Source organism: Stigmatopora argus, chromosome 18 (genome assembly GCF_051989625.1).
Source record: "Stigmatopora argus isolate UIUO_Sarg chromosome 18, RoL_Sarg_1.0, whole genome shotgun sequence".
Taxonomy (NCBI): domain Eukaryota; kingdom Metazoa; phylum Chordata; class Actinopteri; order Syngnathiformes; family Syngnathidae; genus Stigmatopora; species Stigmatopora argus.
The window spans coordinates 4,266,526-4,282,793 of NC_135404.1; the positions used below are offsets into that span (position 1 = coordinate 4,266,526).

Below are 16,268 nucleotides of genomic sequence, written 5' to 3' on the forward strand. Positions count from 1 at the left end.
CACGGGGGCTGCTGGTGCCTATCGCAGCTGACTTCAGGCACAAGGCGGGGACACCTCGAATTGTTGGCCAGCCAGTCGCAGGGTACGAGGAGACAGACAACCATTCAAGCTCACACTCATACCTAGGGGCAATTTAGTGTTCAACTAGCCTACCATGCATGATTTTGGAATGTGGGAGGGAATTGGGGAGAACATGCAAACTCCATACAAGAGGACCGACCTGGGACCGAACCCAGGACCCCAGAAATGTGAGGCCAACGTGTTAAACACTCACCCGCCGGGCTGCCGCCGGGGACAAATTGTTAATCTAAAATATCACCAAATTGACATTAGTAAGAGTAGTTGCACATATGCATGGTATGCTAAAGCATCAACAGTTATTTAATCAAAAACCTTATTAAGGACCCATTATGTAAAAAATAAGAAACCACGATGGTGACTTTTAAGAGGTACCACAGTTGCATGCCATTTGAGGACATTATTTATATTTCCCTGTGCTATGATGTATTATACATGGAAACAGTCTAATCAGCTTCAACAGTCTGCTATGTATTCAGCTAGGGAGTATGCTAGCTTTAATTTGTAGGTACTTAGAAAGTAAACAAGTTTCCCTAAATCATCCATCGTTTGACATGTAGAAGCGTTTGCAGTCGACAGGCAAGTTGCAGGATGGACACTGCCTAGTGAAGGTGCTTTCGAATGAAAGATGAGACCTTTAGCGAGCCCATTGCTCTAAGAAAGTTGATGAATGACAGTTATTCTCTGCGGTGTGTAGGAATGTGTGCACGGTTGTCATTGTAGGTTTGTAGATCTGAGCGGGAAGAAGAACAGATAGATTGAGGACCCTGTCGTCGAGTTACACTGGCGACACTTCATTTGCTATCTGCTGCTGTGCCTGTTTAAAAATACATTAGACCCAACTGCTGAAACATCCATTTACATCTGTCACACAAGTGACAGAGGACAGGGAAAGTCTAGCGTGCTCATATCATGTGTTTCAATATTTGCACCCTGTATGGAGATAGATGGCATGTCTATTCATAAAGGTCCTTCACTGCTTTTCCCCCCTTTTAAAACTGAAACAGATGAGATCATTTGGTTTGTTGGGTTTTTAGGATACTCTTTACAGTGTAGAGAGGAATAACTGAAAATGAATCTTCGGTTAAAAGAAAGTTGAAGGAACAGAAAGGAAGATGACATTTTTCTCAAGATGAATGTCCCATTCTATAGACTGGACAAATACATCATATAAAGTCAAAATTAAAGTAAAGTTAGGCAGCATAATGTACATGTGATGAGTTACCCAATTAGAAACAGGAGGTTGTGTTTTTATACAGTATATTTACGTTCTTTCTATACATAAATTATATTATCATGATATAATTATCATCATTCAATGTATACTAACAACAGTTATGTCTATCAGTATACTGAAATGGAAATACTGAAACCATTCCTGCCATTCTAATAAATACCTATATCTAACTATTTACACAATCGCATCCAAACACACATTCCCATCTGCACCTTCCAAATTCCAAAATGATGTATAAGTATTAATGTATTTTACGTTTGAATTGCTGTGATCGAGTAGCTCTTCCGTTGGCTATTAGCAGGGTATCAACCAACGGTGGAGGATCATCAAAAGCAACTGTCATTGGATGTTTTTCAACAAATGTAGCATCATTTTAAGTTGTTGTTTTTTACATTCATATGTACCATCATTACTAGTAACGTGCCAAACGTTTGCTACTGCAGCCCCCTTGAGCTGACATATTAAAATAATCTTCATGCTCCCTGTTTCAATGACCATGAAGGTGACGAAACCGCGAAGGTTGGTGTCCCTTGATGCCCATTACTCATTACAGTACTATCATCATTATGGATCAAGCTGTTGTAGCTAAATAATCTCTCTCTCTCTCTCTCTCTCTCTCTCTCTCTCTCTCAATCTCTCTCTCTCTCTCTTTCGCTCTCTCTGTTATTTGATCACTCTAAATTGCCCCTACGTATGAGCGTGGTCATGAATGGTTGTCTGCCTCCTTGTGCCCTGCGATTGGCTGGACACTGATAAAGGGTGTCCCCCGCTTGGGGTTCATAGTTGGCTTGGATAGGCAAATCCCCCACCCACCCCATAACTCCCCCACCCTTGTGATGATAAGTGGTTCAGAAAATTATAGAAAATGAAATGACATGGCTTTCATTTTCTGGGTTAAATAAGATCCCCATTAAAATTGATAAATCTTTTCTTATCCATTTAATTCACATCTGTGAGATGGTGTCAGTTAAAACGCAAAGTAATGAACAGTAAACCTGTCATGTTGATGCTGCATTCTACTGGCGTTCTACTGCATAGAGTAGCAGCAAGATTACTCATGCCTTTTTCTTTTACATATGACCACTTCTCTTACTAGTGAGTTTGCATAATGGCACCCAGATGGCCCACAAGTGACTCAGTCAACTGACATTTATGTGCTATTTTGTTTCACAATGATTCCAGGTACAGCACTTGGAAGGCCATTGGGGGTACACTGAGCTGCCAACTAAACAACTCCAGCCTTGTGCCAAGGTTAACTAAGCATTTACAGAATTGATTGCAAAGACATGCTTGACGGTGCTGCGGCAACCAGAACAACATTGATCTGGGAATTTGCATTCAGATAAACTGCAGTGCCTTTATAGAAGGCTTTGTGTTAAAGATTTTAATGTGTATGTGATGTTCTTTTTGAGACAGAACAATAGAACTCATGAAAAAAATAATAAATCAATAATAGCATTTAGAGATACTGGCAATGGTTAAGTAGCTGGATGATTGGAGGTCTTTTTTATATCAGTGCTTTTACTTATAAAAACTGTTGTGTTCCAAGAACCTGCAATATTAAAAAGTTATGGGTCCCAATAAAAAAAAAAATACCCCATTTCATGTCATAAATTGGATTTTTTCATATTTTTTCCTCAGACTGACTTTTCGTAACTCGAATATTTCACATACAGAAGCGTTTGTAAGTAGACCTACCAACTATCATAAGATACAGACCTCTTCAGTGATTGAAATGTTACAAAAAAAACGGTTATAAAACACAATATACGTCGAGTTTTTGTAGATTCTTTGGTCCAAGCAAAACATGGTGGATCACTAAGATAAAACAAGCACTACAACAGAGCAACTTTCCAATCCTTGTTTCCTCAGCACGCATCACAGATCTATCAAAGTAATGCTCGGCTCTCCAAGGCACTCCCTTAACAACATTGCTGTCCAAAATGCACAACCCTCCCATCCCATTAGCACTGCCAAGTGGAACTGTTGGATTTCTGAAAAGCCCAAGGAAGGTGAAGCTTTTACTGAGATATTAAAGTGTGTATGTGTGAGTCTACATGTGTTTAAAAGGGGAATGTTATTGTCTGTGTCCCACTCATTCTTTTGAGAGACCAGAGACAAGTGTACCCATGCTCTCTTCTTGCAAAGGAAAGGGAAACCACCAAGGGCTTGACATTTAACAGCTAACAAAAAGTGTTCAGATTTTACCACAGAATGTTCACTACCACAATTGCCTCAGTTTGGAGGGGGCAAAGCCTTTGGCCCCTGGCTAGAAGTTTACATCTCCTGAATGATATCCCAAGCTGATCTGATCTTTTGCAAAAATAAACTATTTCCAGATGGTTCTGCTCCTGTTGATATAAAATTGCATTTATTACTAATATAAAGCAATGAACAGACTTTCTAAATGGGGCCAATGGCTACTTTATTCAGATATCCTTGTGTTCAAAAGTGGACTCTGTAATCATCAAATGAGCTAGAGATTGTGACACTCTCTGTCTTCCAAGTGCAATACAATCCTACTCCAGCCTTTTTCTATCCCCATTTCCAGTAAGTATTACCCTTTAACTCATAACTCACAATCACTCCCAAGACACCACAGGCCAAGTGGTTACTTGACATTGCTATTCCTCTCCATCTTGACAAATGCACTATGATCATCTCAGCAGGGATGGGTAAGGGCACGGGGTTGAGGTGGACCTTATATCAGTTCATTTTGAAATGTGATTCTGGATGAACCCATGTGGTCTAGTGTGACCCTTTGTGTTACAAGGCAATAAGAGATCCATTTTATTGAAGATGAGCTTTATGATGTACTTTAGAGGCAGCATGCTTTGACTGAGTTTTCCCACTGCCTCAAAGGTGCAGCGACTCACTTTTTGTCCATGTAATAATCTTTTCTGAAACTCAAACAATTTGAGACTGTGATATTGACGTCTGATGTGCCATTATAGGATTCATGCTCTCGCAGAAAATATCCTGTATATTGAGAAAACAAATGATTTCTTCCAACAGTTGATTGACATACCAACTGACTCCATTTGCAGACTGTTGAGAAGCAGACTTCCTTTGAGGGGAGGTGAAGGAATGGTAGAAGATAGAGATAGATATCGTGAGCAAGGATAAGCACAGATTTATCTGATGTCTTCCTAAAATAAAAGAAGTAACATCATCAAAACTGCCTTTATCCATGCCTTCATAGAGCAGACCTCCTCCACTGAGTTGAGCGCACATACCATTGCTATTAGGATTTCATGTTGGCTATACAAAAATAGTCCAGTTAAGCAGTCCAAAAAGATAAAGATTGTAAATATGATTGTAACAAAGATTCTAAAGCACAACATGACTGGAAAAAAATGGAATCTGGGACAGCTGCAGAAGACACAACATTTCATAAATATTGGCATTTGTAATTTTACGCATTTTATTGAGGATCTTCAAAACTATACGCAACAAGGACAAAGGAAATTTGAATTGAAAACAAAATGTCATGTTTTGTTTTCCTTCCAAAAAGACAAGCCCACATCAGTAGAACACTTGGAAAAACATAACCTTAGGGGCATAACAGTACATACTGTAGCTATATTCAAAACATTTACATCCAGCCAATAACCCTTTCAATTGCTCATGTTTGTATAGTTAATATCCAATTAATACTACTGGGTTTACCTTTTGAATTTGATTATCTTGAGAGAAGGAATGTCCCATTCATAAGGAATCCTGGTCTTTACAGCATAGGAAGTAATTGTTGCCGCATAATACATGTTGAAATAAAACAGGAAATCCTTTTGAATAGAGGACGCAACTTCACTCATGAATTCATTAGTGTTGTAAAAAACTTGAATTGGCAATAAACCTTTTAGAGTGAAAAAGAACTATGGCTTAGACCTGTAATAATGTCATGAGATGACAATAAGCTGTAAGAAGAAAGATAGGAAAAGCATAGAAGGGATTTTAGTAGTGGTGTATGTATGGTTACACCCCTAGCACAAGACCACATGGCTGAAGCTATACACTTTTTCATCTTCATCACACAGACAGGAGTATTTCATATTAATGATTGGGAGTACGTAAGCAGGAATACCTTGCTATATACACTTAAGGTACAAGATGCCTCCAAAGACTCAGAATATTGAATTCCAAATTCAACCAATGGTTTTTAATCTTATTTATTCATAAGGAACATTTGGGCATATTGTATTACGTGATTAGAGGCAACTTTAACCCTTTGACAAAAAATAGCCATCCCTACCATGGTGACTCTGGGACCGGACAGGCCAATGTTTTTCTCCTAGAAAACACAACCAAGCAGTTATCTATTAGATTATTCTTTTTCTGACAGCAAACAGGACATTTCTATCACATCAGACAGCAACAACAGCGAGTCTTTCATAAAAATAAGGGACTGCGCTGAAGAAGAGTGCAAACCTGAAAAAGAGTGTAGGCAGAGTGTAGATGTAAGAGTGTAGATACATATTTCCACTTAATTTAAATGTGCTGGCACGACCTGCAGGAAATTTTTAATTAAATGCATATTAAAACATTATAGATTCAGAGCTGCCACACGCCAAACATCATATTTCATAGTGGGTAAAGAAAAATTTCAGATTTTGTGGCACTTTCCTAGTAACATTTACGAGCAACAAGTACAAAAATGAAGCTCAATATAATCTCATTTGCTAATGCTTTGGAAATAGTTTCATTTTTTTCAATAGTCAATCTAAAAAATTTAAAACATAAACCTCGCACCAAATATTATTCACATTTTCGTTTTGTGGACATTGATACACACGTCTACACTTCTTGAAACAATTGATAAAAATGCATGTCTTGGAAGTGGAAAGGAAGTGAGCATGCTACTTAAACGTTCAAAATAATTAAACATTTTGACATAGTGCAAAAAATTTGGTTACGTTTTGAAATTAATCGTCATGGTAAAGTAAAATGGCCAGGAAAAAATGAAAACTTTCAAAATTTTCATTTAGATTCATGTAGATTATTAAAAAAACATTGCTTGATTTAGTAGTTTTGACACAAAATGCACATTTATTAGTTTGGTAAAAACTAATGTAGTAAACTACGGAAGAATCTTAGTATTTGGCAGAACTGTAGATTAGTAGATATTTGGGGGAGGATTTTTTTTCGAATGTATATTACAAATTTTCATACTTCACATTTAGGCATTATCTCTATTCTGTGCAAAAAGTAGGGTTCCACTGGATTTAAATATCTGTCTGTATCACACATTCACACACGCACACACAGAAAGGAAGTAGGATTAATGTAATTGAAGTCCATGCCACAACACGGCTTCAGACAAGCAGTAGTTTGATGCCTCCTTATCAATTAACTATCACAATTTTCACTGCAATCCCTCCCCATGCAGAGGGGAGGTGTTACCCACCACTAGATCTTAACAATTTTCCAAAGTAATGATTTTAAAGTTTGTTTTTCGAATATGCTTTGATGTAATTTTATCAGATTTGCAAGCCAATCTGCGTTAAAAATGCCTAGAGCCCCCGTTTTCAAGTAAGTTGAGTCACCGTTTCACTAGTGGATGATCTCTAGCTGTCTATGAGTGGGTGTGTCATCAGGAGAGAAAAAAAACACAGGATTTCAGGAGGTCCCCTTAAAACCATAACCCAGTGATCTGGTACATTATTGGTACGAAATAGGTTGGGTTGTTGAGAAAAGAAAATAGTGCTGTAAATACGCTGATTAGCACAAATGTATGATCTTCCACATCTGAGGGTTGATACGAGTATGTGAGATATTCAAATAATGCTTGTCAGCGTGGAAATGTGAAAGTACTTTGTGAAGTGTTAATGGAAAAAAGGAAAATATATTGGACATTGTTTTTCTTCATTCATTTTCTGAACTGGTTATCCCTACAAGGGCCGTGGGGGGTGCTGGAGCCTAACCCAGTGTATTGGTGGCCAGCCAATTGCAGGGCTTAAGGAGATGGACAACCGTTTGCACTCAAACTCATACTCATCAATTTAGAGTTTTCAATCAGCCTACTCTGCACGGTTTTGGGATGTGGGGGGAAACCGGATTAACCAGAGAAAACCCACGCAAAAGAACATGAAAATTCCACACAGTGAGAACCAAAATGGGATCGAACCCTCAACCTCCAAACTCTGCGGCTGACGCCCTAACCACTCGGCTGCAGGACCGTCTCATCAGTTTTGGGAAAAATTAATCACCTCATGAATGTATTTCATTGACAACCACTAAGGAACTATTTCTTAATAAGGAGCTTGTTCCAATCAGTCACTTTAAAATGGCGGCTCTAAGAAGTGCATCGTCCACCACTGACATGTCACTACGAATCAAGCAATTCTTTCTACCTTAGCTGTATAGGTTAGATTTTGAATGGGTTTTTTTTTTATCACCAGCAAATATTTCCTTGCATTGATGAATCCCAGATTTTACCTTTTTCTTTAATTTTGTAGAAACAAACAATCCTCTGATTTTTACAGGATTTCCACATGGAGCAGTCATTTATTTTGACATGCAATTTTCCAGCCAAGCAAAGAGTGAAGATAAATCTAAAGTTGATGATGGCAGAGGGATGAAATTCGTAAAATTCTGACTTCTGAAGCTGGGTTACAAATGGTACACATTTTGTCAGAGGCTCCACAATAAATAGCATTGATAGTGCCCTTTAATTGAAAAAACACTGGTATAACTGACAACCGCATATATACGATTGTGGCTTGTTGCTTTATCAGGACGAAATCTGACGCTGCACTATGGCGGTAAGAGTGTAAGAGCAGCAAGGCAGAAGCCTCAATGCAATGCTGCTCATCAATAAGGTTGCCAACAAAATAGAAAAAATTGACAGAGAAACTCAGTCTAACCTAAACGTGCTGCAGTATTTCTATGTTCATAAAACCTTCCCATACAAACATCACGTATCTATTGTATGTAACAGCCGGTTTTAGCTCCCATTGTTCCAATCCCTTATGGACCCCATTTCTGCTGACGTAATTAAAAGTTGTGTGCACAGCATTGGCTCTAAAAGAATCGAAGATAACCTGCATTGATTGGCAGATCTGGTGGTTTACATGGTGTTCTTTTTTGTGTTTGACAGTTTCAAACAATCTCAACATGCCAACCTGTTGTATTTTAGGGTGTAGAATCAGACTTTTTTTCCTGAACTCATGAAAAAACAGGTCCTTTTAGAAATACCAAATGAGATTATGGTTACAAATTATAAGGGGGCATTAAATTAGATTAGATTAACTTTATTCATCCCGTACTTGGTAAATTCACTGTCGCAGTAGCAAGAAGATGCGAACACAGACACAGTAAAAGACATTGTAGACAGAAGTAAAGAGGTAATAAATATTAGTGTAATATAATAATAGTAGTAATAGTAATATTATCAATCCATAGTACAGTGTGTGGATGATGTGTCACTTTAGTGTTTTTGATGATGAAAAGTTTGTTTTCCCAGGAAGACATTTCCTTTCTCGCCCACCTTTTTTGATTTTATATAATCAACACCTCACTGAGCGAAGATTTGCCGGCGTTGCACACTTTGTTAATTCCAGTGACATTAGCATATTAACAAATCAATTGGCACAACAGTGTGAGTCATTCTGTACCTGTGGTAAAATACTGGGTGTTAAAATGTGAAATTTGTTTCACATCTCTAACACTGAGACACACATGCACGCACACACGATTGATCCCCTGCTGGGTGTGTTGGATTGCTATCAGTCCCTGAGAAAGCGGCTTACATAACTACGTCGCCAGCAGCACCATCCCACGTCGCCCTCTATATTAGATGATAACATGAGTTTTTGACAATGGTACTCCTCATATGCAGTTTATGAGGGCGAAGACACTTATGAGTTTGAGGTTTTGAGTGAATGAAGATATTTTTCTGGAATGACGTGAAAACAGTGTGCGATATAAATCATGGCCAAACATGATAATCTCGCATTGTGGCACATGAAAGCCATTTGTGACGCAATTAACACAACCAAAGTACGAAGTTGAATCTTTTTTTCCATTCTTTTTTTTCTGTAGAAAAAAAGCTTTCTTCATTAACTCTTCATTGCAATGAGTGATCCTCCAAGCGCAGTTAGAGCAGGCAGAAGATTATAAGACCGGGTGCAAAAATTCGATAAAGATGGGCGAGTTCTTTTTTAGCGTTCCCAGAGTACTACATGATCAAAGGGGGCTTTAATTCTAAGAATCATATCTCATCTCCGGTGCACAAGCTTGTTATAGAGAATTGTGCTGTAGGACAGAGGGAAGTTTAGGATGGGGAAGAACTGAACTCAAAGTACAATGTACTGTACATTGTACACAAAATTCAAAGTAATGTTTTACAAATATCATTCTTTGGCATGGTATAGATGGAATTTGTCTATACAGTCTACTCGCTGGATTTTTGGGCATGTATAAAACATTAAAAAATGCATTTAGAGCACAACAGTATGCACAGGATTATCCCTTTTCATGCACAACTCTATGCTCGTGCATGAATAATTCCAAATGCCTTAGAAAATACAATACTGACCTCAAATTTAATATTAGCTGCATGTAAATGTGGCCATTGATTAAAGTTAATAATAGACCATTGTTTTTGTGCAATCTTTCTATAATTGTTTCAACATGATGGTGGATCGTTAAAGAATGTTTGCAATATCTAAAGCTGTATGAAGATTTAACAATTGTGCGCAGTTTTTTTATTTGGTCAAACTGAACCTGAAATAAATAGTACTACACAGTAGTGTAACGAAAGCCGTGCCTGTTATTGCTATGGCAACCATAGATAGCAATCTTCTATAGTTTATTGTCTCTGGATAAGCTGAAAGGCCAACCCCCTCATTCATTCATTTTCTTTGCTGCTCTTGATTGTTAAGGTTGAATGTTGGTTATAGCAACTTTCACAGTATTTGTTTTTATTTAAAACATTTCCTTTACCTGCTTCTTCAGATACTATATTTTTCAATTTAAAAATGCATATTTATTCATTCATTCATTCATATTCTGAACCGCTTATCCACAGAAGGGTTGCGGGGGGTGATGGAGCCTATCCCAGCTGACTTCGGGCCAGAGGTGGACACCCTGGATCAGCGGCCAGCCGATCGCAGGGCACAAGGAGACGGTCAACCATTCACACTCATACCTAGGGCCAATTTAGTGTGTCTAACCAGCCCACCATGCGTGTTTTTGGAGTGTGCGAGGAAACTGGAGTACCCGGATAAAACCCACGCTGGCCTGGGGAGAACATGCAAACTCCACACAGGTGGACGTGACCTGGATTTGAACCCAGGCCCCCAGAACTGTGAAGCCGGTACGCGAACCACTCAGTCACCAGGTCGCTTATGTATGTTTATCTCAGTCAAAAGTGAATTATACGTTCAACCTGTAAAGAAAATGAGCCTAGAAATAACAATGGTCCCTTACTGCCACTTTAATTTCTATATTTGCAATTAAATTAATTCTATCAGACTCAGCAGGGGCTTCACTTGAAGACTTTCCACAGCCTGATAATTCAAAACTCATTAATAATGGAATCATAACAATAAGGAGAATGTGTGAGTGGACTGTCTTTATGCAGAAATAGGAGGAAGAAATACGGGTATTCCATCAACTGTCACTCATTTGCGAAGATAAAGGTTTCTTTAAATGCACATAAGGAAAAAATACAGTTTCAATTAAATTACCATTTCACCAGAGTTTAACAAAGGAAACAAAAGTACACTGTGTCATAAGTAGGATTGGCTTCAAATATTGAACTTTATTTCAACACAAAGAAGAAAGTTGAATGAGTTTTTAATTGAAGAAGGACAAAAAGGAGTGGTTATCAAGTAGTGCCTTCTGGTGACCTGCCATATTTCCATTTTGTTTGAATTTTCCATCTAATGTTTCCATGTGCAAACACGTGAAATAATGGTTATGTTGTCATTAATGGAAAAAAATCTCTATGGCACGTAATTAATTCTTGACATTATATCCTGATCTACATTATCATAAAAGAGTTTCTACATGGGCACAAAAGCCTACAAGGTTTGACGAGGTGTGGACAACTTTATATACGTTTGAGATGTGTGTGAGACAAATCTGCATATTGATTTAACAAACTCCTGCACCTCTTGATATGTCAGTTATTATGTGGGAACTAGCAGAGCGTATTAGTGTCACCAGCGAAACAGAAGCCCATGGACTTCATTTTCTGTTGTGTTTTAATTGCTTTTGGCACTCTGTGCCATGACTCACGGTGATGAGCTAATGAAGTCATTGAGATTTAGTGAGCAGCCTCTGGCTGCTTATACTTATTCAGTATAGCTTTATTAACATTTCACAAAAGCACCATTGGTCCCCTCGGCGGCAGTGATTAATTTTGTGGCCTGCCAGATCAGGTTGGAGGCAGCTTCAGGCTGTGTGAACGTGATGAACCTTCATCGCACCATATGTAGGTGTTAGTACTTTTAAATGTCTATACCAAATCACTGGAAGGAAATGTATTTCACCATTGGTTTATGTAATTTCGATTAAGTTACATTATTGCTGATGCTAGTCCTTTTCAGAATAAACTAGTTAGCCATCTTAAATTTGGGCACTGAAGGTTAATCCACTTTAAGACAGCCTATTTTAATGTAGTGAAATGCCAAAAGCTCACTAAAATTCAGCCAATTTGACTTTTAAAAATGAGCCCAGTATTAGCACAAATTTTACCCACCCCCATTGGACTAAATGGTGACCTGTTTCACATCAATCACACGGGGTTGTTTTAATCTGGCCTTTTCTTTGTTATAGGTAAAAAATTAAAGATGTGAATATTTGATATGAAAGCATTATAAAACACCATGGCTTACTATGAATAATTTCCATATGTAAACCGTATTCAATGTAGAACACATCCTTTTGTCGGATTCTATTTCAGTTAACATGATACAGACTACAGTGCAGGGTGTTTTTTTGAAAGGGGCAACTAAAGGCATGGATATCCCCAATATTAATTACTGTATTAACCCGTTTAAGGGATAGTGGCCAATGTAGTGGACACCTATTCAAAAGTTGTCACTTGAGACCTATACCCCTTCACAGAACAAGTGACTATTTTCTGGTTTAAAAGAAAAAAAATCCTTTTTGACAGTTTAGACCTTAAACTTTTTATATTATTAATGATTATTGTATTTTGCAAATACACTAATAAATTAAAACAATTCAATAAAAAATAATTTAACTGAAATGTACTATATTGAATACAAACAAAATTACACACTTGTCACACCCGATGTTTATTAATATTTAACACATTTCATGCTGTTAATGACCGTAGACCAATTTGGTAGTAGTCCAATTTATTGAATGGGGGGAAACAGGCCTTGAATGTTAATGTTTTAGTACGATTGATGGGACTATAAGTGCAATAGCTCCGTCCACTCTTGCTCGTTTTGTGTTTTTGCTGCTTGTCTGGATTGATGATTTGATTTGGTGATTCTTAATGATCCCATTTACTTTGATTTGCTTTGTACTTTGTGCTTTTGCTTTGTTGCTCTGTCTAATCACCCTCTGCTACTGTCACAATGAAATTTCCCGAATATGGGATGAATAAAATTACCCAATCCAATCCAATCCATTTTGACCATGAAGGAAGAACTCCCAGTTCAAATGGACTGGTTGTCTAGCACTGTCATTGGCAGCCAATTAGTTAAATGAGTGACCTGTAAGGGTTTAAAAAAATGTGTATGAAATGAAATTACGTGTATATAATCTGACACTCACCTAACTATCATATAAAAATAATAGTGTGCAACACTGCACAATGAGATGAAGAATTAACAGCATGTGGTATAAAGCAGAAACCTGACTGAGAATTGTGTAGATTAGAAGGATGACAGATTGCAGAGTAACATTAAATTTAAAACCATCCTCTATTGGTTGGAATTATTCAAAATATTAAATGCAGCTGTAAGTGTAACAACACAAACACTGGATTTCTAAAGAATATGAGGGAATCCCTTCTACTTCAAATCCTAAAAAAAAATTAGTTACCCATAAACTTCGACTCAATGTCTTCCTTGCAGAAGTGACAAATTCAACCTTTGCCAACCACTTTTCTGCTGGTGTGTAAGTGAGGCACACATTCGTATCATGTAGGGTAACAAATTGAAAGATGAGTCAAGTGGAAAATAACTGCTGTAGTATATTGTAACTCTGTCTAAACCAGTCAAGCATGTTTTTTTGTAATTATGCATCAGAGCCGTGCTTCATTTTTTTCCCCAGGGAAACAACTTGAGACGCACAACATGTAAAAGTCAATAGATGAAATGCAATACCGTAGATGTTTGTACGTGTTTAATTATTACATTCTATGGCTCCACAGCCAACATGGTCCAGCTGATTTTTACAGTGCCATATTTCAAATCGGTATGCATTTCAGTCAAATGAAAGCAAGTAAGGTTGATCGAGGGTGTATAGAGATGATGCATTTTCCCACCAATTGCTTTCATAACCATTACTCACAGCATAGGGTGATTAGTAAGCCAGTGGCTGACACCTCTACTTTCGCCTGTGTGACGCAGCCATCTCATAGGAGGATCTAGAAACTAGGGATAACACTGATCTCTCATTACTTGCCTCCTGCATTGAGCCAAAATAATGGATTATGCACATTGCTATCAATCAGTTCAAGAGTGTCATAGAGCCTAGAAGAACATGCAGCAGCTGTGCTATTTACTATATGACAAAGGGCAGGGGACTATGACATCCCCTCATGTCACTGGCAAATTCCAAGGGTATTTTAAGAGATGTATTTCCTGACTTTGAGAGGACTAGTATACTAGTGGTACTACTGCAATGCCACGTCTTAACAGTATTCGCCCCAGGGGGTTGATGTCAGCTGTAAGCCCACTAAAACACGAAATTATAGCTCCACTGATCATCATACATGATTTTTAGTCCCTCCCTGCTTTTAGGCCCCTAGAGGCCTGGGTGGAGCCGCACTGCCAGAGACATAAGACATGTTTTCACAAAATAAGAGCCCGCAAAAGAGAAATTAATATCATTTCAAGCAATGTTACACAAAGTACTTCAGGGTTTAAAATCATTCAGTTCCACCCATCTTACCACCCTAATTTAAAACCTCAAATTAAGCACATCCTCTCAGTCCTGGTCTGTCACTTACTTATTCATATTCCTACATAACAGTTGAACTAAAGAAGTTGCTCTTGTGCCTGTTTTTTGAACATTTGGATGTACTCTCTATCTCTCTCTCTCTCTCTCTCTCTCTCTCTCTCTCTCTCTCTCTCTCTCTCTCTCTCTCTATATATATATATATATATATATATATATATATATATATATATATATATATATATATATATATATATATATATATATTTATATATAGATAGATAGATATATAGATATATAGTTATATATATATATATATATATATTGATGCACTCTGCACTCTTTTGTTCAAATTAATAGGGATCCCTCTAACTCACTCATGACTCAGTAAGGATAAGTTGTGTAAGAGCTTTTTAAACAAAATTTAAACACGTTGAGTTTAAAATCTAATTAATCGTACTCTCCCGACGATCTCCAAACAGAAAATCAGATGCCAAACCTAAAAAAACATGTTTGCAAATACTGTATACAAACAACGTCAATGCCAGTTTAATGAATGAGTTAAAGGGCCTGACAGAAAACAATGATTTGCCATCACTGCATATATCCCCTCTCTTGAAACATGGTCTGTTTACAAGTATATTTCCTAGGAGGCATTGCTTACACTGCAAAGCTAATTCCTTCTTGTTTCATTTAATATCTTCTTATTTGCTGTGTCTGCCACACAATCAACTGTGGTGGTGAGAGTGTTACAAGGGAACAATAAAATCTGATTGAGTTTGGATCAAGACCTTGTTTACTTCTCCCTGGAGATTATTTTTAAAATGATCCAAATGAAGTTACCGTCAGGAAATATTAGCTCATTAGCTGCCTTGAACATTTATTTTCTCTTAACAGCTAATCTGGGGTGATGATAGGACCAAAACATGAGTCCAGAATTATAATTTTTACTGCTGAGAGACTAGCACTCACGTTAATACTATCATGTTAATAAAAATATATTAGCATGGTCTTTATTTGTGTTCATTTTAGAGCATTCAACATATTAAATTTTACTCTAATGACAATATGTCTGACTCATTCTGGATAGAAACCCAATTCACCAATTCACGCAAAAGTGCTTGTAGTCCAATCTAACAAACTGTTTGCTGATGCCTCAAAGACCTTTAAAACATGTGATCAAGCAATATTGATGTATTCCCTATTCTGCTTACAAAATTGGTTGGGGGGGTTGCTTCTACAGTACAATCAGATTTTTAGGTCTCACACTTCATCTTAACCAATCAAGGTTTAAGGGCAAATGTCGCAGTTGGTTTTGTTTCATTTTGATTAGTTTGTTTTTTGATTAGCATTAACATAAGGTACGTATTACCATCATTGTACGTATTGGCTAGTCGTAAAGTACGATCCACTGATTGAAGTCACATCATTAACATCATTTTTTTAAAGAGAGGAAAGAATCACAGGATATGTTGTAACAAACATTCCATACATGTACTGTTAAAATGGCAAATGTCATCCTCCACATTTACATTAAAAAAAAAAACCACTTTCCCCGTTTCTCTCATCAAAGAATTTAAAAGATGAATAGTTGAAATGCTATGATTTATAAATATAAATTATATTTTGCTTCTTCATCCTTTGTGTATTTTGACCAACGAATGTTAGAGACTACCATGAAAGTGGGTTTTACATTGAGGAAAAAAATTGCAGTCTTCTTAAAAAAAATCTTAAAAACTGTCTTAAATTAAACACTTTTACCCTGAACCGAACTATTGTAATTTCCTTTATATTCTCTTGGAGGCTTTGTCTTCAAGTGAATATAGAGTTAGTGTTATGAAACGGACTG

General features: G+C 37.3%; 1 protein-coding gene across 7 annotated transcripts in view; it reads right to left on the minus strand.

Annotated features, from left to right (window-relative positions):
• Nucleotides 1–16,268, minus strand: part of shisa6 (shisa family member 6) — a 62,087-nt gene that overhangs the window by 15,565 nt on the left and 30,254 nt on the right. For 3 of the 7 annotated variants that reach the window (XM_077625390.1, XM_077625393.1, XM_077625389.1), the window contains exon 5: nucleotides 5,568–5,606. The exons of the other annotated variants lie outside the window; for them this stretch is intronic. In XM_077625390.1, coding sequence (XP_077481516.1) covers nucleotides 5,568–5,606 — 39 coding nt within the window. The remainder of the gene's footprint in view (nucleotides 1–5,567; nucleotides 5,607–16,268) is intronic. 7 annotated transcript variants of the gene reach the window in all.